This window comes from Lynx rufus, unplaced genomic scaffold, assembly GCF_022079265.1.
Source record: "Lynx rufus isolate CCGP_SWC_20201006 ecotype Redwood Valley unplaced genomic scaffold, mLynRuf1.p SCAF_4, whole genome shotgun sequence".
Taxonomy (NCBI): Eukaryota; Metazoa; Chordata; class Mammalia; order Carnivora; family Felidae; genus Lynx; species Lynx rufus.
Window position 1 is genome coordinate 62,200,343 of NW_025814856.1, and position 25,391 is coordinate 62,225,733.

The 25,391-nt window shown below is 50.3% G+C and overlaps 1 protein-coding gene across 1 annotated transcript in view; it reads left to right on the forward strand.

Annotated features, from left to right (window-relative positions):
- The window catches only part of ADCY1 (adenylate cyclase 1), a 103,895-nt gene extending 80,255 nt beyond the window's left edge, over window positions 1–23,640 (forward strand). Inside the window, exons 15-20 of the mRNA XM_047096986.1 lie at window positions 13,326–13,442; window positions 13,901–14,047; window positions 14,555–14,653; window positions 20,331–20,445; window positions 21,481–21,605; window positions 23,314–23,640. Coding sequence (XP_046952942.1) covers window positions 13,326–13,442; window positions 13,901–14,047; window positions 14,555–14,653; window positions 20,331–20,445; window positions 21,481–21,605; window positions 23,314–23,640 — 930 coding nt within the window. The remainder of the gene's footprint in view (window positions 1–13,325; window positions 13,443–13,900; window positions 14,048–14,554; window positions 14,654–20,330; window positions 20,446–21,480; window positions 21,606–23,313) is intronic.
- The last annotated feature ends 1,751 nt before the right edge of the window (window positions 23,641–25,391 follow it).

Here is a 25,391-nt window from a genome sequence, read left to right on the forward strand (position 1 = left end):
TGAATCCTTTTAAATTTCTTGAGAATTGCTGTATCGTTCCTGCTGCATCCTGTCTCTGTTGGATGGTGTATTTTATAAATGTCAGCGAGGTCAAGTTGGCCAGGAGTGTTCTTAGATCTCCTGTGCCCTTATGGACTTTCTTCCCATTCTACCAAGTTTTGAGAGAATGATATTGAAGTCTCCAACTATACCTGTGGACAGAATTTTGTGCAGTTCTATCAATTTTTGCTTCCTGTATTTTGGCGATCTCTTACTAGGTGCATCAGTGTTTAGGATTATGTCCTCTTGGTAAGCTGAAACCCTTGTACCCCTTATCACTATGGAAACAACCTCTTTTCCCAGGTAATGTACTTGGCTCTGAAGTCTACTTTATGCAATATTATATAGGTAATCCAGCTCCCGTTATGTATTTTTTTCTGTCATCTTACTTTTAATCTATTTGTTTTTTACTTAAAGTGGATTTCTTACAAGCAACATACAGTTGGACCTTGTCGACTTATCCAATTTATAAATCTCTGCCTTTTTAATTGAGCTGTTCAGACCATTTACAATTATGTGATTACTGATGCAGTTAGATTTTAATCTTTTGCTGTCTCCTATTTGTCTGATCTGGTCATCTGTTCTTTGTTTTCTTTTTCCTCTTTTTCTGCCTATTTTTTTTTTTTTTTTTTTTTTTTAAATTTTTTTTTTTCAACGTTTATTTATTTTTGGGACAGAGAGAGACAGAGCACGAACGGGGGAGGGGCAGAGAGAGAGGGAGACACAGAATCGGAAACAGGCTCCAGGCTCTGAGCCATCAGCCCAGAGCCTGACGCGGGGCTCGAACTCACGGACCGCGAGATCGTGACCTGGCTGAAGTCGGACGCTTAACCGACTGTGCCACCCAGGCGCCCCTTTCTGCCTATTTTAAGTTAGTTAAATATTTTTATTATTCTACTAAAATATAAAATAATCTTTATTATTCCACTAATAATTATTGATTCTCTTATTCATGATAGTAATTATTATAATTTATTTCTCTTTATTCCTCCCTTCCTCTATTTTTTTAGCTGTAATTCTTTGTTGTATTATTTATTTTTGTTTTTATTTTATTAAAATTTTTTTTTAATGTTTATTTTAAAAAAAAAAATTTTTTTTTTAACGTTTATTCATTTTTTGAGACAGAGAGAGACACAGCATGAACGGGGGAGGGGCAGAGAGAGAGGGAGACGCAGAATCGGAAGTAGGTTCCAGGCTCTGAGCCATCAGCCCAGAGCCCGACGCGGGGCTCGAACTCGCGGACCGCGAGATCGTGACCTGAGCTGAAGTCGGATGCTTAACCGACTGAGCCACCCAGGCGCCCCTTTAATGTTTATTTTTGAGAGAGAGAGAGAGAGGCAGAATGTGTCGGGGGGAGGGGCAGAGAGAGAGGGAGACACAGAATCTGAAGCAGGCTCCAGGCTCTGAGCTGTCAACACAGAGCCTGACATGGGGCTTGAACCCACAAACCACAAGATCATGACATGAGCCAAAGTCGGATGCTTAACCAACAGCCACCCAGGCACTCCTTATTTATTTTTGTTTTTAAGTTTTTACTTAAATTCCAATTAACATACACTGTAATATTAGTTTTAGGAGTAGAGTTAGTGTTTCATCACTTACATATAGCACTCAGTGCTCATCATAATAAGTGCCCTCCTTAATGCCCATCACCCATTTAACCCATCCCCCACCCACCTGCCCTTCAGCAACTCTCAGTGTGTTCTCTATTGTTAAGAGTCTGGTTTTTGGCTTGCCTCTCTCTCTTTTTTACCCCCTATGTTCATCTGTTTTGTTTCTTAAATTCCACATGAGTGAAATCATGTGGTATTTGTCTTTCTCTGACTGACTTGTTTCTCTTAGCAAAACACACTCTCGCTCCATCCACGTCATTGCAAATGGCATAAGTTCATTCTTTAAAAAAAAAATTTTTTTTAAGGTTTGTTTATTTTTGAGAGGAAGAGAACATTAGAGGGGGAGAAAGGGGCAGAGAGAAAGGGAGACACAGAATCCTAAGCAGGCTGTAGGCTCTGAGCTGTCAGCACAGAGTCCGATGCAGGGCTTGAACTCACATGACCTGAGGCGAAGGCAGACACTTAATAGACTGAGCCACTAAGGCACCCCAAAACTTCATTCTTTTTGATGGCTGAGTAATATTCCATTCCATATATATACCACATCTTCTTTATCTATCAGTCAGTGGACATTTGCGCTCCTTCCATAATCTGGCTATTGTTGATAATGCTGCTGTAAACATTGCGATGCATGTATCCCTTCAAATCTGTATTTTTTTAATGTTTCCTTATTTATTTTTGAGAAAGAGAGGTAGAGACCAATCAGGGGAGGAGCAGAGAGAGAGAGAGAGAGACAGAATTCTGAGCAGTCTTCGCACTGTTGGCACAGAGCCCAATGTGGGGCTCAGTTCCACAAACGAGATCATGACTTGAGCTGAAACCAAGAGTTGGACACTTAACCAACTGAGCCACTCTGGTGCCCCATTCACATCTTTATTTTTGTGTCCTTTGGGTGAATATCTAGTAGTACAGTTGCTGGATTGTGTGGTAGTAGTTCTATTTTTAAACTTTTGAGGAACTTCCATACTGTTGTCTAAAGTGGGGGCACCAGTCAGCATTCGCACCAGCAGTGCAAGAGGGTTCCCCTTTCTCTGCATCCTCACCAATATCTGTTGTTTCCTGTGTTATTAATTGGAGCTATTATGACAGGTGAGAGGTGGTATTGCACCATGGTTTTGATTTGTATTTCCCTGGTGATGAGTGATTTTGAACATCTTCTCATGTGTCTGTTGGCCATCTGGATGTCTTCTCTGGAGAAATGTCTATTCACGTCTTCTGCCCATTTCTTAACTGGATCATTTGGTTTTGGAGTTGGATTAGTTCTTCATAGATTTTGGATACTAACACTTTATCGGATATGTCATTTGCAAATATCTTCTTCCATTAAGTAGGTTGCTTTTAGTTTTGTTGGTTGTTTCCTTCATTGTGAGACTCTTGATGAAGTCCCAATAGTTCATTTTTGGTTTTGATGTCCTTGCCTCCAGAGCCATGTTCTAGTAAGTTGTTCCAGCTAGTGTCAAAGAGGTTACTGCCTTTGTTCCCCTCCAGGATTTTGATGGTTTCCTATCTCACATTTAGGTCTTGAATCCATTTTGACTTTCTTTTTGGGTATGGTAGAACAGAGTTGTCCAGTTTCATTCTTTTGCATGATGCTGTCCAGTGTTCCCAACACCATTTGTCTTTTTTCCATTGGATATTCTTTCTTGCTTTGTTGAAGATTAGTTGACCACATAGTTGCAGGTCCATTTCTGGGTTTTCTGTTCTGTTCCGTTGATCCATGTGTCTGTCTCTTTTTGTGCCAGGACCATACTGTTCTGATCACTACAGGCTTTGTAATGTAACCTAAGTCTGCAATTGTGATGCCTCCAGCTTTGCTTTTCTTTTTCAGCATTTCTTTGGCTATCAGGGGCCTTTCTGGTCCCATATACATTTTAGAATTATTTTAGCTCTGCAAAAAATGCTGGTGGTATTTCAATAGGGATTGCAGGCAATATGTGGATTGCTTTGGGTAGTGTTGACATTGTAACAATATTTGGTCTTCCAATCTGTGAGCGTGGAATGTCTTTCAATTTCTTTGCATTATTTTCAATTTCTTTCATAAGTGTTCTATAGTTTTCAGAATACAGATCTTTTACCTCTTTGGTTAGGTTTATTCCTAGGTATATTATGGTTTTTGGTGCAGTTGTAAATGGGATTGATTCCCTGATATCTCCTGCTGCTTCATTATTGGTATATAGAATTGTAACATATATGTACATTGATTTTATATCCCGTCACTTTAACGAATTTATGTATTCTAGCAATTTTTTGGTGTGGTCTTTAGGGTTTTCTCTATAGCACATCGTATCATCTGCTTATAGTGAAAGTTTGACTTCTTTTTTGCTGATTTGGATGCCTTTTGTTTCTTTTTTGTTGTCTGATTGCCAAGGCTAGGACTTCCAGCACTATGTTAAATAACAATGGTCAGAATGGACATCCCTGTCTTTGTTCCTGACCATAGAGGAAAAGCTCTGTTTTTCCCCATTGAGGATGATATTTAGCTATGAGTTTTTTTGTAAATTGTCTTCATGATGTTTGAAGTATGCTCCCTCTATCCCTACTTTTGTTGAGTTTTTTTTCCCTCCAGTTTATTTATTTACTTTGAGAGGGTGGGGTGGGGAGAAAGTGAGCAGAGGAGGGGCAGGGAGAAAGGGAGGGAGAGACTCCCAAGCAGACTCCTCACTGAGTTTGACGTGGGGCTTGAACTCATGGGTCGTGGGATCGTGACCTGAGGCGAAACCAAGAGTTGGACACTTAACCCGACTGAGCCACCCAGGTGCACCGCTGTTGATGGTTTTTTTTTTTTTTTTATCAAGAATGGATACTATATTTTGTGAAATACTTTTGCTGCATCTATCGAGAGATCATAGGTTCTTATCCTTTTATTTTGTTAATGTGGCATATCATGCTGATTGGTTTGCAAATACTGAACCACACTTGTAACCCAGGAATAAATCCACTTGATCGTGGTGAATGATTCTTTTCATGTATTGTTGGGTTCAGTTGGCTAGTCTCTTGTTGAGAATTTTTGCATCCACATTCATCAGGGATATTGGCCTGTAATTCTCCTTTTTAGTCCAATCTTTGTCTGGTTTTAGAGTCAAGTTAACACTGGCTTCATAGAATGAGTTTGGAAGTTTTCCTTCCATTTCTATTTTTTTGGAACAGTTTGAGAATAGGTATTAACTCTATAATGGCTGGTGAAATTCCCCTGGGAAGCCATCTGGCCCTGGACTTGTGTTTGTTGGGAGAATTTTGACTAATGACTCAACTTCTTTGCAGGTTATCAATCTTTTCAGATTTTCTGTTTCTTCCTGTTTCAGTTTTTGTAGTTTATATGTTTCTAGGAATGCATTCATTTCTTCCAGATTGCCCAAATTGTCGGTATATAATTGCTCATAATATTCTTTTATAATTGTTTGTATTTCTGTGGTGTTGGTTGTGACCTCTTATCTCTCTTTCGTGATTTTATTTATTTGGGTCCTCTCTCTTTCTCTCTTTTCTTTTTGAGAAGTCTGGCTTGGAGTTTATGCGTTTTATTAATTCTTTCAAAGAACCAGCTCCTGGTTTCATTGATCTATTCTACTGGTTTTGGTTTGTTTGTTTCCATATCATTTATTTCTGCTCTAATATGTATTATTTCCCTTCTTCTGCTGGCTTTAGGCTTTATTCGCTGCTCCTTTTCTAGCTCCTTTAGGTGTAAGGTTAGGTTGTATACTTGAGACTTCTCTTGCTTCTTGAGTTTAGAGCTGTATTGGCAATATACTTCCCTCTTAGGACAGCCTTTGCTATGTCCCAAAGGCTCTGGACCATAGTGTTTTCATTTTCACTTGTTTCCATATATTTGTTTTATTTCTTATTTTCCTGGTTTAGCCATGCTTCCTTTAGTTAGCATGTTCTTTAACCTCTATGTATTTGTGGTCTTTCCAATTTTTTCTTGTGGTTGACTTCAAGTTTCGTGGTGTGGTCAGAAAATATGCATAGAATGATCTCAGTCTTCTTGTACTTGTTGAGGCCTGATCTGCGACCTAGAATGTGATCTATTCTGAGAATGTGTGTGTGCACTTGAGAAGAATGGTATTCTGCTGCTTTAGGATGGCATGTTGAATATATCTGTTAAGTCCATCCGGTCCAGTGTGTCATTCAAAGCCATTGTTTCTTTGTGGATTTTCTGCTTAGATGATCTGTCCATTGTTGTAAGCAGAGTGTTAAAGTCTCCCAGTATTATTGTATTATTATCAGTTAGTTCTTTTGTGTTTGTTATTAGTTGATTTACACATCTGTTTTCCGCCAAATTGGGGGCATAAATATTTACAATCATTAGATCTTCTTGGATAGACCCCATTATTATGAAATAGTGCCCTTTTTCATCGTTGTTACAGTCTTTGGTTTAAAATCTAGTTTGCCTGATGTAAATACGACTGCTTGGCTTTCTTTGACTTCATGATAGATGGTTCTCCATGCTCTCACGTTCAATCTGGAGGTGTCTTTGTGTCTAAAATGAGTCTCTTGTAAGCAGCATATGGATGGGTCTTGTTTTTTGGATTTTTTTTTTTTTATCCATTCTGATACCCTGTGTCTTTTGATTGGAGCATTTAGTCCATTTACATTCAGAGTAATTATTGACAGATATGACTTTAGTGCCATTTTATTACTTGTTTTGTCGTCATTTCTGGAGATTTTTCTGGTTCCTTTCTAGTCTTTGTTGATTTTGGTCTCTCCCACTCAAAGGGCCCCCTTTAATATTTCTTGCAGGGCTGATTTAGTGGTCGCGAACTCCTTTAGTTTTTGTTTATCTGGGAAACTCTTGATTTCTCCTATTCTGAATGACAGACTTGCTGGATAGAGTATTCTTGGCTGCATAGTTTTGCCATTCAGCACAACTGAATATATTGTGACACTCCCTTCTGGCCTCACAAGTTTCTGTGGAGAGATTTGCAGCTGGCCTTATGGGTCTTCCCTTGTAAGTTAGGGACTTGTTTTGTCTCGCTGCTCTTAGGATTTTTTCTTTATCACTATACTTTGCAAATGTACCTACGATATGTCTTGGTGTTGGCCTGCTTTTATTGATTTTGATGGGAAGTCTCTGTGCCTCCTGGATTTGGATGTCTGTTTCCTTACCAGATTGGGGAAGTTTTCAGCTATAATTTGCTCAAATAAACCTTCTGCCCCCATTCCCCCCTTGCTTCTTCTGGGACTCCTATCTTATGAATGTTATTAAGCTTTAAGGAGTTGCTGAGCTCCTCAAGTCTGCATTCATGATCTAATATTTTTCTTTCCCTCTTCTTCTCAGTTTTATTATTTCCCATAATTTTGTCTCTTGTATCACTTATTTGTGTCTCTGCTTCTTCCACCTTCGTTGTCGTTACAGCCAGTCAGTTTTGTTGATTGCGTTTTTCATTTTGGCCTGATTGGTTTTGAACTTTTATCTCTGCAGTAGGGATGTCCCTGGTGTCTTCTATCCTCCTCTCAAGCCCAGCTAGGATTCTCATGATTATTAATTTAAATTCTGGCTCAGGCATATGACTTACATCTGTGCCTAGACCCCTGGCCGTGACCTTTCCTTGTTCTTTAGGATGAATTCCTCCATCTTGGCAGCTCATCTAGGTCTGTGCCTTCTTCTGTGGCTGCGGAAATCCTGTCATATTTCCTGCTCCCGAGAGCGGTGGCTTTATTAAGAAGGGGTTACATACTGTCCAGGGCCTGGCGCATGGGAAAGTGTCCGTGGTCTGGGCCGTGTGCTCTTTGTTGCTGTGTTTTGGCCGCTGTCTCCCTGAGCTCAGCCCTCTGCAGAGTTAGTCCTTGCCTGCCGTGGGCAGTGCTTGGACCTTGACCACAGTGTGATGAGTTTGAACTAGGTGTGTTCTGATCTGCTTGTTAAAAGAGGCTAGGTCCTGTGTCTATTAGAGCTGAAGCTTTGCAGCCCTCTGTGGTCAGTAAACTTGGTGCATGTGGGGGTTTGTGCTGGTCTTTGGGGGGAGGGGCCCGCTGCTCCGGTTCTCAGCACACTTGCCCTAGAAAAAAGCAGCACCTGCGGGGTGCAGGGGGGCAGGACTTGGTGCAAGCAATTTAGGCTGCCGCTGTTGGCTCTGTGCCATTTTCTGAAGTTGGTTTATGCTGAGGGGTGGGGGAGAGAAACGGTGCCAGCCCCCTCGCTCGTCCTTGAAGAGGGGAGTTTGCACCTGCCGCTGTCCAGGAAGACCTCCCAGAAGAGCAGACAATCTCCTATCACGTGTCTGTGTCTGGGCCATTTGCCCACCCGACAGCGCAGTGCATCTTGGGCTCTATCCCCGGAAGGCCAGCTGAATTTTAAAACTCCAAACCTTGTGTGGTGCAGACCTGCTCCAGTCCTCTGGGGTAGGGTCTCACCGCACTGGGACTGATGCGTGTTTGTCCCAGAAGGGCCATCGCAGCAAGGCACAAGAGCTCGGAGTTTGGAGGAAAGCACAACAGAAAGCTGATGTCCAGGGGAGCTGCCCTCAGCAGGTGTCTCTGCCCCTGTGCTGATGAACAGGGCAGCTCAGTGGTGCCTGCTGGCTCTTTTGTCCCCAGAGAGGCAATGCCACCTCTCCCAGGTGTGCCCTAAGAAGGGGGAACCATCTGTCCCAGCGTGTCCCAGGGCATCCTCAGATCACACTGTCTGCTGCCGGGCTTCTGCCCTGCTTCTCCATGAGCACACTCAGGGCTCCACACCCGCCACTCCGTGGACCCCTAAAACCCCAGTCTTTGAGCCCCGCTGGTTGTAAAAGCCCACGATAGATAGTCAGCCTGTCTTGTTTTCCCCATCCATGGCTTTGGGGAAGTATTTTCCTTGTGTGATCCCCTGTGGCTTTCTCTCTCTTTCGCCTGTCTCTGTGACCTCTTCCTCCCTCTCCTCTGCAACACCCATGATCCTTTTCTCCCCTAACCACGTCTCTGCACCTCCTACCTTCCACGATGTGGCCTCTCCTCGCCCTCCAGTTGTGCCGTTTGTTCTGATCGTCCTCAGAGCGATTTATTGGGTGTTCAGAGTGATTTGAGATCTATCTGGCTGTGTTTGAGGGATGAGGTGAGCCCAGTGTCCTCTCCCTGCTCTGCCGTCTTAGCTCCTCCCCTGTTGTATTGTTTCAGTGGGTACTGACCATCGTCTGTCTTCAGCTGAGGATATTCCACCTTGCAGAAGCGTATGTTTCTTCCTCCCATGCTAGGTTTTTGCTGTTGACATCATAGATTTTATGTGTACGTGTATTATGAACTCCAACGTATATTTTCCATCATAAACGTTTCATTATATTTAAAGCCATCTTATGAGAAGAAATAGTATTTTTTTATTTTTTATTTAAATGTTTATTTTTGAGAGAGAGAGAGACAGAGCATGAGCAGGGGAGGGGCAGAGAGAGAGGGAGACAGAATCCAAAGCAGGCTCCAGGCTCCGAGCTGTCAGCACAGAGCCCAACGCGGGGCTCGAACTCGTGAACTGTGAGATCATGACCCAAGCCAAAGTTGGACGCTCAACCGACTGAGCCATCCAGGCGCCCCTGGAAGTGATAGTATTTTTAGTACCCACATAGTTATGATTTCTGGTGCTTTTCATTCTTCTGTGAAGGTCCAAGTTTCTATCTGGTATCTGCCTAGTTTCCTGAGGGACCACTTTTAACATTTCTTGCAGGTCTGATGACAATTCATTCTTTCAAATCTTGTGTGTCTGACAAGGTCTTTCTTTTGCCTTCGTGATTGAACGATACGTGTGCCAGGGATAGGACTGTAGGTTGATGATGCTTTTTCCCTTTCACACTTTAAAGGCATTCTCTACTCAGTCGGTTAAGTGTCCAACTTTGGCTCAGGTCATGATCTTGTGGTTCGTGAGTCCAAGCCCCGCATCGGGCCGTGTGCTGACAGCTCAGAGCCCAAACCCAGCTTTGGATTCCATGTGTGTGTGTCTCTCTCTCTATGCCCCTCCCTGGCTTGTGCGCTCTCGCTCTCTCTCTCTCTTTCTCTCTCTCTCTCTCACAAAAATAAACATTAAAAAAAGTTTTTAAAGGTGTTCTCTGGCTCTTGTCTGGGGTCGTTTCTGGCAATTTCCTGCCATCTTTATGTGTGTAACATGTCTTTATATCTGGTGGCTTTTAAGATCTGCCCTTTATCCCTGGTTTTAAGTGGCTTGATTGTGATGCACGCTGATATCGTTTTTCATGCTTTTTGGCTTGAGGTTTGTGGAGCATCTTGGATCTGTGGGTTTATAAGTTTCCATTAAATTTTGGAAAATTTCATCATTTTTCTGATGTTTTTCTGTCACTCTCTCTGTCAGGGGCCCTGACTCTGCATGCATCAGGCCTCCGGAAATTGTCCCACACCTCACTCACGCTCTGTGCGCGCTCTGTTTGAGCCCCGCATCAGGCTCTGTGCTGACAGCTCTGAGCCTGGAGCTGCTTGGGAGTCTGTGTCTCCCTCTCTGCCCCTCCTCTGCTCACGCTCTGTCTCTCTCAAAAATAAATAAACATTAAAAAAAAATTAAGAAAAAAAAGAACAAAAAGAGGAAGATTCCAGCCTCTTTTACCAGACTGTTGTGCTGGGACATTAGCCTTCTGCCCTTGGTTCCCCTGGTTGTCGGCACTTGGGGCTTGGATGGAACCCCCACCGCCAGCTCTCCCGGGCACCCAGCTGGTGGAGAACAGAGGTGGGACCTGCTCAGCCTCCATGATCCCATGAGCCACATCCTGGTCACAAATCTCTTTTGACGTCTGCACGTGCCCTGTTGGTTCTTGTCTCCTGAGGACCCTTGTGCAGCATCAGCAGCTCTGTTCACAGGGTTCTGGAAATGAAAACAAGCACTTTCCCACTGTTTGAAGAATGAGCTGGCCATGAGCACCTGCCTCCAGCCAGATATCACCTCCAGGAGGAGGCAGGGACATCACTTCCCAGGAAGAGTGTGACTGGCTGTTCATTTTGAGCGAGCACAGCCTTGATTGCAGGCGCTGGGAGGGTCTGCGGGGGTGGTTGGTTGGACAAAAAGTCTTTGCAGCACTTTGTGGGGGTCACGGTAACCATCACGGCGCACACAGCCCACCGGTCACCAGCGTCAGCCGATCTGGGACTTGCCAGGTTATGTTGTTCTGGTTTGTTCTGTTTATGGAGAGACGGTGCTCCCAGCCTGTCGGCCCTTCTCGGAGCCACGTGCCTGTTGGTAGTTGTACCCTGGGGAGTAATTTCCGAGATGCCAGCTCCTGCGTTCTGTCCCTTAGGGTCCAAGGTCAGATTTTGACATGTGAGAAGGGAAATGCCTTTGGAAACAAGTGCTCGCATGGAGGGAACAGCTTGACGGTGGGTGTGGATGTGTTTCCCGTGTGTTGACAGGAATGGCATGTGTCACCCACACCCGCTCCTTCCTACCAATACTTACAGTTTCCTGGCCGGAAGAGGATTTCAGTGGGTTTTCATCTAATTTGTTGTAAACATAACAACACAACTTCCTCCGCTTAGTTTGTAAGAAGATGGAAATTTCCCCATCGCATTTAATGTAAACCTTTGCACCTGGGGATGGATTGAAAAACAGACAATGATTTAGTTTTTATTAAAAAAATTTTTTTAATGTTTATTTTTTGTAAGAGAGACAGAGCACGAGTGGGGCAGGGGCAGAGAGAGAGGGAGACACAGAATTCGAAGCAGGTTCCAGGCTCTGAGCTGTCAGCACAGAGCCCGACACGGGGCTTGACTCCACGAACTGTGAGATCATGACCTGAGCTAAAGTTGGATGCTTAACCAACTGAGCCACCCAGGCGCCCCTCAGACAATGATTTTTTTTTAAAGAGAGCTACTCTGATGGGCTGTAAATCTCCATGAATTGTTAAGTCCGTTGAAATAAACTGAACGTAAGTCCAAAGCTTTTGCTCACAAGGTGATAAGCCAAGATTTTTTATTTTACAGAGTTAAAGCGTATTTAGTTACATTGCTTTTCTAAAGGTGTCATTAACACAAACAGTGTTTCAGGGACAGCAAAATTTTTAGGGCCAGAGTAAAACTGCTATCATAAAACTACTGTTTACTTCCTTTTTATCTCCTCCTGCAAAAAGCTTTCTTTTGTGGCTGTCAGTGCACACGTGTCACGGGTAATGAGTTGCGTGTGTCCTAGCGGACGTTCCTGGCTTGCTTCTGACGCTCCCCTTGCTCTGATGGCCGTGGCCTCCTCCCTGCAGAGGCTGGCTCCTCTCCTAGCTTGCTTCTGGGCTCCCTCTGCTGTGCCCCCTGCTGCCTGACTGCCCGCTGTGAGGGGGAAGTGGAACCTGTCCCGTCTCCAGGCTCCTGGATAACAGACGGCCTGGGTTGTTTCCCCAGCGCACCCCCCAGAGGAGGCCCGGGGCCCTTGGCCCGCCGCGCCGTCCCCTGCGCTCCAGGCGTCCCCCGCGCTCCGGGCGTCCCCCTGTCCCGCTGCTGCAGCTCTGCCTCTGGGAGCCCCCACTTCTCACTTTAATTGGTAAACGTTTTACTGAGTTTCCTGGAACGGACAGTCCAGGTTGAGTAGATAGCACACATTCCCCTAACTGTCGATGAGGAGCGCGGCCCCTAAAATTGAGTATTTTACATCCATTTTAAGATGAGGAAGCCGGAGCATGTCACCTGATCATGCAGTGGGGACTGGGGAGTGGTGCCCAGGACCCCCAGCTTTGAAGGCCAGGCCGCAGGCTGCCAGCGGGGCCTCACTGTGCCACTGTCACTATCCCCAGAGTCCGGTGTCCATGGGGCTGACGCACCCTAGAAATGTTCCCCGAGCCACTCCTCTCCCAGGTCGGGCTGGATCCAGGATGAGTGGCCAGCGGCCACCTGGTGGCTCTGGTCCCTGAAGGCCGGTGTGGCTGCCACAGACTGCTGGGCGGGGTTGCTGCCACGGGCTTCATTAGTCTGTGTGTGGCCCTGGCGCTAAGAGGTCCCCCCGCCCCCCGCCCAGCAGCAGACCCCAGTGGGGCCCCGCTGGGCTTCACCCCTGCTCCAGGGAGTCTGCATGTGCTGGATCTGTCCCCCGCCCCAGGTCCCCCACCTAGGTGCCGCACCCCAGGTCCCCCACATGTCTCATGGTCTGGACCCCAGAAGGTGGCTGGCGTGTACTCTGGAAATGGGGTGAAGGCCCCACTGAAAGTTTGAATCTCCCCATTTCCCCTTTGAAAGTTCCAGCTAATCAGCACTGGGGACTTAACCCAGAAATTCGTGGTTCCTCTGGGCCCCAGTGACATTGATGTAACCGCTCTGCCCAGTGGGGGTGGAGAGGAGCCTGTGTAGACCATCGATCGGTGCCCTTGGAGTTTACTTTGGGTGGTTAGAGAGACCCAGGCGTTTTAGGAAAAGGATCCATGGCATTTGTGCGCAGTGGCAAGACAGGTATCATTCAGGGCCATTGGGACAGGGACAGAACAGACAGGCGGGGGCTTATCACCAAGGAAGAGGCAGGGGATCATCGGACAGAAAATCCCAAAGGGGAAATGTTGGGGCTGAGGGGTCCGGTTGAACTGACCTGGCAGGGTTCTGGCGGAAGGTAGGACAGGACATCAGACGTCATGCAGGGTTGAGGGGCTGAGGGTCCCCCTCCTAGGTCAAGGGCGGGGGTGTGGCTGGACTGATGGTCCTGAGGAGAGTAGCTGCGCCTGGCTGGGAGGGGTCTGGGGGAGCCTACGCGGGGTGTGGGGGAAAGAAGTGCTCAGTGGGTGACTCAGGGTCTGTCCCCAGGCAGAGGAGGAGAGAGATGACATGGAGAGGGTGAAGTTGGACAACAAGAGGATTCTCTTCAACCTCCTGCCGGCCCACGTGGCTCAGCACTTCCTCATGTCCAACCCCCGCAACATGGTGAGCCTGCTTCCTGCCCCCCCCACCCCGCCTGCTCCGGCCGGGGTCCCACCCGGAGTAACCCTCCCATCACGTCTCTGCTTAAAATCGCAAAGCACCGAGGCTGGGTGGGTCCCCTCTGCCCACGCCCGGGCCACAGGTGGGGCTGGGCCCTGGGAAGCCCCTGGGATTGGTCCTGGGAGGGAGCATAGCAGCCTCCACCCTGCGTAGAGGGAGGGTGGGCTTCAGGAACCCACCACCCGGCAGAGCAGGGCTCACAACTGTCAACTCAACAATAGGCTTGGCCAGCGCCTTAGACCCCAAAGGCTGAAGGCGGGGCCAGCTTGACCGGCTTTGGCTAGAGAGCATCCAGGGTTCCAGGGCTGTTTTCCTGTCCCCCACCACCCACCCCCCTGGCCCCGCGTGCTACCCCTGGCACCATGGCTGGGTGCCATGGCTGATCTGAACTTTGCCCCCAGGACCTGTACTACCAGTCCTACTCACAGGTGGGCGTCATGTTTGCTTCCATCCCCAACTTCGACGACTTCTACATCGAGCTGGACGGCAACAACATGGGGGTGGAGTGTCTGCGTCTCCTGAACGAGATCATCGCAGACTTCGACGAGGTGAGGGCCGCCGGCCGCTGTGGGGCCGCGTCTGCACTGTGCCCGCCATGTGGCGTGCTCCCTGCACATGGAACCGGGAGGAGGCTCATACATTCTGTCCCCCCGGGGGGTCCAGGCAGACCCTGACCCTGGAGGAGGGCCCTTCGCCACCTGTGGGCACTGAGCTCCCGTGGCAGGTGCTGACGCCTGTCCCCTACCTAGTAAATGGGGTGTTCGGGCTGACGACCCTGGGGTCTGCACCTGCCCTGCTCCCTGCCCTGGGGCATCTCCTCCAGGTGACCTTGAGGTCACCACTGCAGGACGCCTGCGCTCTGTGTGGTCCCTCCTGGGCTCCTCTTTCCCACGCCCTTGCCAGAGCCCCTCAGATCGCCCCAGACCTTGTCTGGTGCCTGCGACAGACAAGACACACTGCTTCTCAGCACTCGCTCCCCCTGCCCTGTGCTTGCTGTCAAAGTGGCTTCTCTAAGATGTTATGTAACGTTGAACAGTTTTGTGTTTTAAACAAAGCTCATGGACAAAGACTTTTACAAGGACTTGGAGAAGATCAAGACCATCGGGAGCACCTACATGGCCGCTGTGGGGCTGGCGCCCACCACTGGGACCAAGGTGAGTGCCGCTCGGGGACTGGGTCCCAGTTCTGCCCCAGACTGCTCCGGAACTCTGGGCAGGCTCTGCACTGAGCCCCAGTCTGCCTGATAAGTGGGTCAGAGCAGCGGCCTGTGGGCTGTCCATCCAGTGGCCAGCTGTCTCCAGACACACTCCCCCATAGAACATCGACACCAAGGCCAGTCACAGGGGTTCCTCCAGCCCTGCTCCGCCCCACTGGCCCCCTCCCCACCAGCCCTTCTCCCTCCCCACCAGCCCTGCTCCCTCCCCACCAGCTGCACCCCAGTCCTGCCAGCCGGGCACTGTGGAGTGTTCCCCTTTCCCAGTGCAGAGCTGTGAATAATGTCTTCAGGTTGCCTCTAAAAAAATAGGCAGGAAAAGAGAGGAAGTTGTCAAAAAAAAATGCAATGAATGCAAAACAGTTATAAATATGGGAGATACTAATTCATAATAATCCATTGATTATTATGTCAGTAATCATTTTAAATGTGAGTGGAAATATGCCAGTTAGAGGAGACTGACAGAGTGGCCAAGAGCATAAGACCCAGATATATGCTTTATTTATTTGTTTTTAAATGTTTATTTATTTTAGAGAGCACGAGTGGGGGAGGGACAGAGAGAGAAGGGGACAGAGGATCCGAAGTGGCCACACTGACAGCAGAGAGTCCCGTGAAGGTCTTGAACTCACAAACCTTGAGATCATGACCTGAGCCAAAGTCGGACGCTCAACCATCTGAGCCACTCAGGTGCCCCAAGAAACACACTTTAAAGACACAGATACCTTAAAAATAAAGGATGTAGAAAGAGATACCCTTTTAGCGCTAATAAGACAAAATTCAAGTAGTGATCTAATTTCAGACAAAGCAAACTTCAGATCAAGGAAAATTATGAGACAGAAATAAAGAGGGAGACTGCAAAATGATAAAGGAGTCAATTCTCTAGGAAACCATAACAATCTTTAACATGTGTACATCTAACAACAGTGTGTCAAAATATGTAAGGCAAAAACAGATAGAATCACGGGGAAGAATCAATGAACCCACTGTTACAGTTGGAGACTGCAGCACCCTTCTTGGTCACTGGCAGGTCCAAGGGGGCATCTGCAAAGATGGTTGAACTGAACAGCATCATCAAGCACCTGGATGTAATTGGCACCCACAGACAACTCCATCCAACAACAGCAGAATACACATTCTTCCCATGCTCAAGAGGAACACTGACCAAGATAGAGCACATAAAACACACCTTCATGAGTCTAAAACAATTGAAATCATGTAAAGTGTGTTCTCACACCCAAATGGAATTAAACTAGAAATCTATCGATAGGGACATAGTTGGAAAATTCCAAACTATTTATTTGCCTATTAAGCAACACTTGTCGAAATGACATGAGTCAAAGAAGAACTCTCAAGAGAAGTCTTAAAAACGTGTTGAACTAACTAAAAATGGAAATACAATTGAACAAAACCTGCGAGATGCAGCAGGCCCTCCGAAGGAAACTTACGTCCCTGAAGTCATATATTAGAAAAGAAGAATGATCCCGAATCAACCATGTAAGCTTCCACCTTGGCAAACTACAGAAAGGAGAACAGTATAAATCTGTGGTGAGCATCGGGGGAAACATCAGAGCACAATCAATGAACTTGAAAACAGGTAAGCACCAAAGAAAATCAATGGAACTAAAAGCTGGCTGTTGGAAAAATCAAAAAAGTTTATAACCTCTAGCCATGCTAACTGAGAAAAAAAGAAAACACAAGTTACTAATATTAGAAATATTCACTTGTACTGAATCAATGGAAAGTAAAAGGATGAAAAGGTATGTTATGAACAACTCTGTGCCCACAAATGTGATAATCTGGACCAAGTGGACCAATTCTCTGAAAGGCACAATCTACCAAAACTTGAACAAGGGGAAATAAAAAATATTAGCAGACCGTATCTATTAAAACAATTGAACCAATAATTGGTAACCTTCCAAAACAGCACTGGGCCCAGATGGGTTCATTGAACATTTAAAGAAGAGATTACACAAATTCTATAAACTCTCTTCCAGAAAATAGAAGTTTCTAATTCATTTCTTTCTAACTCATTCTATGGATCCACTATTACAATAATGCGAAAACCAGATCGATTACAAGGAAGGAAAATCACAGGCCAGTATTTCTCGCGAGTATGGATGTGGAAGTCTTTGACAAATGTTCGTTGACTCCAACATTGTATGAAGAGAATAATACGCCCCAAACAAGTTGGATTTATTCAGAATACCAAGGCTGGTTCAACATTTCAAAATGAGTTAATGAAATTTACTGTATCCACAGGATAAAGAAGAGAAATCACATGATCACATCAATTAATTGAGGCAGAACAGCCATTTTGACAACATCCAAACTCATTCCTGATTTAAAAAACAATGAATGTAAGGAAACTCTACAAACAGAAACCTCGTGAACTGGGTAGAGAACATCTACAAAAAGGTGTAGTTTAGTATCATACTTAATGATGACAAACAAAGCCTCATGCTCACGTCAGGAGCGTGGCGAGAATGCTCTGTCACCACTCCTAGTCAACGTTCATACTGGAAGACTTAGCTAGTGCAATAAGACAAGAAAAGGAAGTAAAAGTATACAGACTGGGGAGGAGAAACTGTCTCTTCACAGATGACATGATTATCTATGTGGAACATTAAAAAAGAATCTCCCAAATGTCTATAATAAGCAACCACAAGAAACAAGATTAATAAAGTCACTTCCCTACATACCAGCAATGCCCAAGTGGAATTTGAAATTAAAGAGTGCCACTTATATTTGCATCCCCCCCCCAAGTTAAATACTAGGTACACATTTAAAAAATAATTACAAGATCTCTATGAGGGCAAGTGTATAACTTTGATGCAAGAAATTGAGATCAAACAGGTGTAGAAGGAACGTTCCTGCATAGGAAGACTCAAGGTCAAGAGGCCGGTTATTGCTGACCTTATAGATTTCCTGCAATCCCGCTCAAAAGTCCAGCGTGTCACTGTGTGATATTGACCAGTTGGCCCTAAGTTTACATGAGGCAAAACACGAAGAGCCGTTAACACAGGACAGCAGAGGTGGAACAGAGTTGGAGAACTGAACTACGGACTTCAGGGTTGCTAGAAAGAAAGCTGCCATGAGCAAGACCATGTGGTGTTGGGGAGAACGGACAACTAGATCAACGAAATGGAATAGAGAGCCCAGACACAGACACCCATTGACAGAGTCAACAGTTCTTTGACAGAAGAGTGAATGGAGCAAAGGTAATCTTCAGCAAACAGTGCCAGAACAAGTACACACCTGTATTTAGAGAGATGTTAACACAAAATGGGTTAAATTACATCAGAATGGATCATAGACCTCAATGTGAAGGGCAGAAGTGTTAAACATCTAGAAATCACATGAGAAAATCAAGGTGACCTTGGGTTGGTGTTAAGTATTTATTTTATTTTATTTTAATTTATTTATTTTTTTCAACGTTTATTTTTTGGGGGGGGGGCAGAGAGAGAGCATGAACGGGGGAGGGGCAGAGAGAGAGGGAGACACAGAATCGGAAACAGGCTCCAGGCTCTGAGCCATCAGCCCAGAGCCCAACGCGGGGCTCGAACTCACGGACCGCGAGATCGTGACCTGGCTGAAGTCGGACGCTTAACCGACTGCGCCACTCAGGCGCCCCTATTTATTTTATTTTTTAAAGCTGTTTTTTTTTTTTACATTTATTTCTGAGAGACAGAGAGAGACAGAACACAAGTAGGGGAGGAGCAGAGAGAGAAGGAGACAGAGAATCCAAAGCAGGTTCCAGGTTCCGAGCTGTCAGCACAGAGCCTGACGTGGGATTTGAACTCACAAACTGTGAGATCATGACCTGAGCCGAAGTCGGACCCTTAACTGACTGAGCCACCCAGGTGTCCCCAAGCTATTTTTTAATGTTTATTTATTTTGAGAGAGAGTGAGCGTGAGCAGAGGAGGGGCAGAGAGAGAGGGAGAAAGAAATCCCAAGCAGGTGCCACACTGTCAGCGCAGAACCTGGTGTGGGGGCTTGATCCCATGAACTGTGAGATCGTGACCCGAGCCGAAATCAAGAGTCCGGTGCTTCACCGACTGAGCCGCCCAGGCACCTCTGTGATCAGTGTTTAGATGACCCATGGAAAAAATCATCATTACGTTGGACCTAACTGAAAATTTTAAATATGTGCGGGAAATACTATCATGAAATGCCAATCTACAGACTGAGGGAAAATCTTTGCAAACCACCTCTCTCATAAAGGGCTTGCACCAAACCCTAACTCAAGAATAAGAAAACAACCCAGTTAAAAAGCGGGCACAAAATCCAGACATGTCGCTTGCACATGATGAGTAGGCATTGGAAGAGATATTCTGTATCAGGCGTCTGCAAGGAAATACAAATTAAGACAATGGGACACCACCACACACTGATCAGAGGGGCCAGAACCTTGACGACGCCCAGCGCTGGCGAGGACGCCGAGTGGCAGGGACGCTCAGCGCTGGTGGGAGCGCAGAGTGGGGCGGCCGCTGTGGGGGACAGACAGTCTGGCGGTTTCTTACAGAACTAAATACACTCTTACTGTACGTCCCAGCAATACTGCTTGGCATTTACCCAAAGGGACAGATGACTTAGGGCCACGAAACATCTGACGCGGATGTTTACAGCAGCTCTGTTCATAATTGCCAAAGCCAGGGAGCAACCAGGACGCCCTTCGGTAGGTGAATGGATAACAGACTATGGTCCGTCAGCTCTAGAAAGAAATGAGCTCTCACGCCACAGAAGGACATGAAGGAGCCTTGAATGCATCTTACTAGGGCAAGAAGCAGATCTGGAAAGGCTACGTACTGTGTGATTCCACTTACGGGAGATTCTGGAAGAGGCACAACCATGGGGACCTGGAAGGATTAGGGGTTGCCAGCGGGGTTGGGGGAGAGGGATGAACAGGCGGGCATGGGAGCTGGCGGGACAGTAAAACTACTCTTGTGGGTGCACGAAACTCTGCATTTGGGAAAACGCATAGAACGTACACACATAATATAAACTGTGGACTTTAGTTGACGATAGTGAATCACCGTGGGCACATCAGTGGCGACAAAGGTCCTGACGCAGGATGTGAACAGTAGGCAAACTGTGGGGTGGGGGCAGGGGCACAGCCTACGGGACTCTCTAGGCCATCTGCTCTATTTACCGATAGACCTTAACCCGTTCGGACAAGAGTTAAGTCAGTTAAGTTTTTTAAAGCGTCTGTTCCCTTTATTCGAGGACTAGTAAAATACCCATAAACAGAGAAAAATGAGAAACCTTAAACTGTCACAAGAAGAGAAAAACCTGACGGTTGTCTTTGTTTTACACAAGAGGGGCTGTCTCAAATGAATATTTTTTTAAGTTTATTTTGAGAGAGAGAGAGCACGCGCTTGAGTTGGGGAGGGGTCCAGAGAGGAGGAGAGAAAGAATCCTAAGCAGGCTCTGTGCCGGCAGTGCACCCGCGACCCCGTGGGGCTGACACCAGGCCACCACCCAGCCTGCAGTGGGCAGGGCGCTGCTGTGCCTGTGGGGTCAGGTCCTGACCCTGGCGGGGTGCCCGCGGAGTGTCCCAGCCCCCACATGTGGTCGCACCCCCCAAGCGTGGTAACCGCTCCCCGTCTGCTCCGTGCAGGCCAAGAAGGGCATCTCCTCCCACCTGAGCACACTGGCCGACTTCGCCATCGAGATGTTCGACGTCCTGGATGAAATCAACTACCAGTCTTACAACGACTTTGTGCTCCGTGTGGGTATGTGGCCTCGGACGCCAGCACGCTGCTCCTGCCCCACCCAGGGCTTGGTGGCCTGGCCCCTCCTGTCCAGGAGGGAGGGCAGACCTCCCAGGGGCGGCCTGGGGGCACAGGGACAGCTGCCTCTGAAAGGGTCCTGGGACCCGGACCTGAGACCCAAAGTGTTGCTGTTGAGCTCACGAAACACTTAAGTCCACTCGTGGCGGGCGGGGGTGGGGGAATGCTCCAAAAATGGTTGCTTGTGGTGGTTCTAGAATTCAGACGTCCAGTGTCCAGTAAAAATCCTAAGAGCTAGGCTGAGCGTGAGGGTGACGGCAGGGGTCTGTGGAACCTGGTGCCTGCCCGGCCCAAGTCCCTGCGTCCTGCTCTCTCCTCTGGCCAGGACTCCACCGCGTGTACTGACGTGGCAGGAAACAGAAATTCTGTTCCCGCTCCCCCATGGGGACCTAGCAGGGAGCCCGGCCCACCAGCTGTGGGGGAAGTGGCCCTTGGGCCCCTGTCTGGGCCCCGCGTCCTGCACACCACACCGGCACCCCACTGCTGGGCTGGGACGCAGTGCCTGTGGCTGACCCAGAAAAGTCTGCGGGGTGCGGTGTGGGGCGACGTGACGTGGCCTCTGCAGGGCCAGGAGGCCCCAGTTCTGGGATGGCTGCAGGGGTGATGGGCACTCGGACCTTGAGCCACGTGAAGAGAAGGGGGCCTCCGTTCCCCACTTCAGAGCACCCTGAAATAGTGTGAACGGTTCCGGGCCCCATACCCTACAAGACCTGCGGGGTCACAGCCAGGGAAATGGAAGGGGACAGCAGTGTAGGGGAGTGCACTGCCATCCCGAAAGGCCAGGCGTCTGAGCAGTGTGGGGTCTCCATTCCAGGGAACGGGATTCAGGATGAGGACGGGGCCATACGCCCAGGCTTCCAAATGGCCCCTTCGGACTGGACACTGTGCCAGGATCCCCGGGACCCCACGACCCCAAGAGGGGCAGCTCCTGCCCTTGGAAGCCTTCCCGGTACTGACGGTGCTGACGCTGTTTTCCAGGCATCAACGTGGGCCCTGTGGTGGCCGGGGTGATCGGGGCTCGGAGGCCGCAGTACGACATCTGGGGGAACACAGTCAACGTGGCCAGTCGGATGGACAGCACCGGCGTCCAGGGCAGAATCCAGGTCAGTTCACCACGAGTGCCGAGGCTGGGAGATGAGGCGCAGGAGGCGGGGGCCGGCCTGGCGGGAGTGGGTGGTCCTGAGCCCCAGGGCCTGGCAGGGACGGGATGCCGCCCAGCACAGCGTGTCCACAGCCTGTGGGGTGTGAGGTCGTTGCTGTCTGGTTTGCTCTGTGGCCGCGGGGGTTGGCTCCCGCATGGCTGTGTGCAGAGTTGGGGGCATGGTGAAGGCTGGGGTCCCAGTCAAGGACAGTGAGCCCCTCTGGCATCCAGGACCCTGCCCACCTGCCCGGCTGCCTTAGAGGGAAGGGCTTCCTGGGGTTTTGAAGGGCGGGTGCTGTGAGATGCCTGGCCCTGACCCCCTGGACCGGCCACCCCAAGGCTTGGGGGCAGTGACAGCTCTTCCCAGGTGTGCAGGGCTGTGGGTGGCTCTCGGGACCTTGGTCAGGTTTGCGGGGGCTCACACCACAGGCCCTGGGGCCTTGGGGGGAGGAGGCCTGTCCCTCTGTGTGGCTGCTGCTGGCCTCTGGGGGCCCATGGGACCGGGACAGTGAATGCAGGGCGCTCTGTCAGCGGCCCCGGGTCCAGCACTGACCTCCCCCTCTGCCCTGATGCCTCGCAAGGTCCTCGAGAGCTGTGTAGAGGCTGCCAGCTCCCCGGCATCTGCGTGTTCAGTTGTTCCTCCCACCGTCCCCCCCCCCCCCCCTGCCAGCATCCAGCAGGTGCTACGTCCCTCTCAGGTGCCTGGCAGGCCCTTGGGTTCCTGGGTTTAAACTGTCAGGAGAGCTGTGCCCAGCACAGGGCAGGATCCCCTGAGGTGCGTCTGCACGTCTGCAGTCCTTCCTTCGAATTTCTTTTATTGTTGCACACTTTCCCGCATCACCGTGTGTGGTTCGTGAACAGCTCGAAGGCACTGAGTGACCCCACCTGCCATCCAGGACCCTGCGGCCTCCCCAGGACAGGTCACACGTGTGGGGGGACCTTGGTGAAGCCAGGCCACTGTCCCAGGTCCACTAAGTTTCCAAAATCAGATTCCAGCAAGCCCCCGCCATAGACTGTGGCTGTTCTCCACGAAGTGCCTGCCTCTCCCACCCCACTGTCATACCACAGGGACTGCCCTTCCGTGGCCCCCGCCCCCATGCTGCATGTGGGTCTCTGCAAGTCCTGCGTGGGCACATTCTGACCCAGGTGCCCGCCTCTCAGGGTCCCAGGGCTCCGACATGCCCTGACCACCTCTGTTCCTGGAGACACTTCTCCCGCCAGTGGCCCCTCACTCGGGCCCCCTCCCGTGTTGAGCACGCCCGCCAGTAAACGCTTCTTATGGGATCCTTCTTCTGCTGGGTCCCAATCGGACATTTGGTTCTTTCCTCAAAGAAGCGAGTGAGGGCCCCAGATGTTAGCGATGCAGGTTTGTGTGTCCCGCCCCTCACTGTCAGCCGCTGGAGCTGGTCCCGCCCAGGCATCCGGCTGGTGCCCGGGCCTCCCCCTGGAGAGCACTGCTTTCTCCTGCATGCCCGTGGCTGGCTGGTGTGCAGGCGGCCGAGACCCCGGGCTGTCCCTTTGGGGATCCCCGGGGCCCCTCGGGTCCCCGGCTCTCTATGATGCTGGAGACAGGCTATGGCGGGTGGAGGAGGGAGTCTCTGGGCGGCCCTGCCCCCAGGATCCTCGCCCACCGACCCAGAGGGGTGCCCGCTTGCTTTCCTCCGCTGCAGGTGACCGAGGAGGTTCACCGGCTACTGCGCCGGGGGACCTACCGCTTCGTGTGCCGCGGGAAGGTCAGCGTCAAGGGCAAGGGTGAGATGCTGACGTACTTCCTGGAAGGCAGGACGGACGGAAACGGCTCCCAAGCCAGGGAGCGGAAAGTGTGTGGCTACGGACGAGCCGGCCTCCAGGGCAGACTGGGCACGGGCCCGCCCCCGGTGTCCTCCATGGCTGGCCTCCCGGTCAGAGCCGGGATGGGGGCTCTGCAGGGCTCAGGGCTCCCCCCCTGCCCCCACGGCCAGCACCTGCCCCCCGGAGCAGCTGGGAAGGAGGCTTAGTGGAGCCCACGCTGGCTGCCGGGGGCTCAGGGCACAAATGTGCGGGGCATCTGGGCCTCGGGGGCTCCAGCAGGGACCAGCCCGGCCGACAGCCGGGCCGGGCGCCAGCGGCTGGGCTGCAGAAGGGGAGCTGTCCAGGCATGACCCGAAGCAGCCGGGCAGTGACGGGCCAGGGGCAGCCCTGCCCGCGCGGACTTGAGGCTTTCATGGGACTGTGCTCGCGCGGTCCTCTCCTCGGTGGCAGAGAAGGAGCAGCTGCCTGGGAGCTGCCGGGTCAGCGTCAGGCTCCGGGCCCTTCAGGACATCCTGCGGGGCTGCGGGCTTCCATTCAGCCAGAGCTGCGGAGCTGTGGCCGGAGGGCGTGAGCGCGAGTGTGCCCCTAGGCAGATGCACCATGAACCCTGTGTGGTGGGGCCTGCGTGGACGGAAGCCAGGCCTTGCTCTGCAGGGCCGTGAGGGCAAGAACGTGGCCCAGATGGCTGGGCCCTTGATGGGCGGTTTGGGGGAGAACAGACAAGCCCCCTGTCTGGCTGCGCAGGCGGTGGGGACACCTCCTTCCAGAACGGTCTTTGCTGAGAGCCAGAGGCGGGTCTTCTGGAACTCACGGGCCCCTGAGTACGTCTCCGCATCAAGACCAGCGTCCTCCCTGTTCTGCGCTGTGCTGTCCCTTGACCCCTGACGGCACCGGTTCCTACAGACCCCGGCTGTTCTGGTCACCGTGCTGGTCATCTTGGTCTCCAGTACTTACAACATGAACCTGCATGGATTTTGAAACAAGTGAACCTCACGACCCAGAGAGAGCTTCTAGGGCGGAAGAACCAGCGGCCGGACGGGGAGTCTCGGAGTGAGTTTCGGGCTGCACGTGAGGGTGTCCGGCCCCCTGCAGGGAACTGTGCGGAGGTCTGGGAGTCACCTATGTGCGCAAGGGCAGACTGAGGACGCCGGGATGTGCTGCTGGGGGCACAGGGCAGCAGCCGGGGGAAAGGACGGACCAGAAATACCTGGACGAGACCAGAAATACCCGGAGGAAGGCCGTTTTGGCACCGGAGGGGGGTCTGGGCAGACACAAGTCCATCTGGGGACCAGTCCTGACCTGCAGCTCCAGCATGCAGTGCGGGGGGCTCTGGGGGACTGAAGCCAGTGAAGGGGCCTGGGGGTCCTGCTCCTGGGGATGTCCCCAGGCTGCTCCCGCTGGAGGCCTGCGAGGCGTGGCATGCTCCGTGGGGGGCGACCCTGCCCAGCCGTGTTGCCGGGTGGGGGCTCTGCGGGGCAGTCCACGCAGGTTCAGGACAGAAGTGGGTGGGTGGACAGCCTCCCTCCTGAGAACAAGCTGTTTGCTGGCCAGCAACAGCCATCGCTACATTGACAAGGTCTCAGTGGCCCGGCCTGCGCACCCCCCCCCCACCCCGCTGCCCACATTTAGAGACATGGCATGATTCCTTCAGGGGAACCTGAGTCACCTCAAGAGTCCTGTGAGCATGTGGCCTGTGTGCCTGTCTGCACCCAGCTGCAGGGCTGGGGACCTGGCCCGTCTTCCACCCAGGGCAGGTTGGGGGCCCGGGAGCGGTGGATGGCACTGTGGCCTGACCTCGTGAACGTGCTCTGTCACAAGACAGAGGGGACTTTACAGGAATTGAGGGTACGGGCCTTCAGCTGAGGCAGGGTCCTGAGTTCCCCGGGGGGCCCCGGTGGGACCCGCGTGTCCCCTCGAAGTGGACGTGGAGGCCGGGCAGTCAGGACGGCCCAAGCAT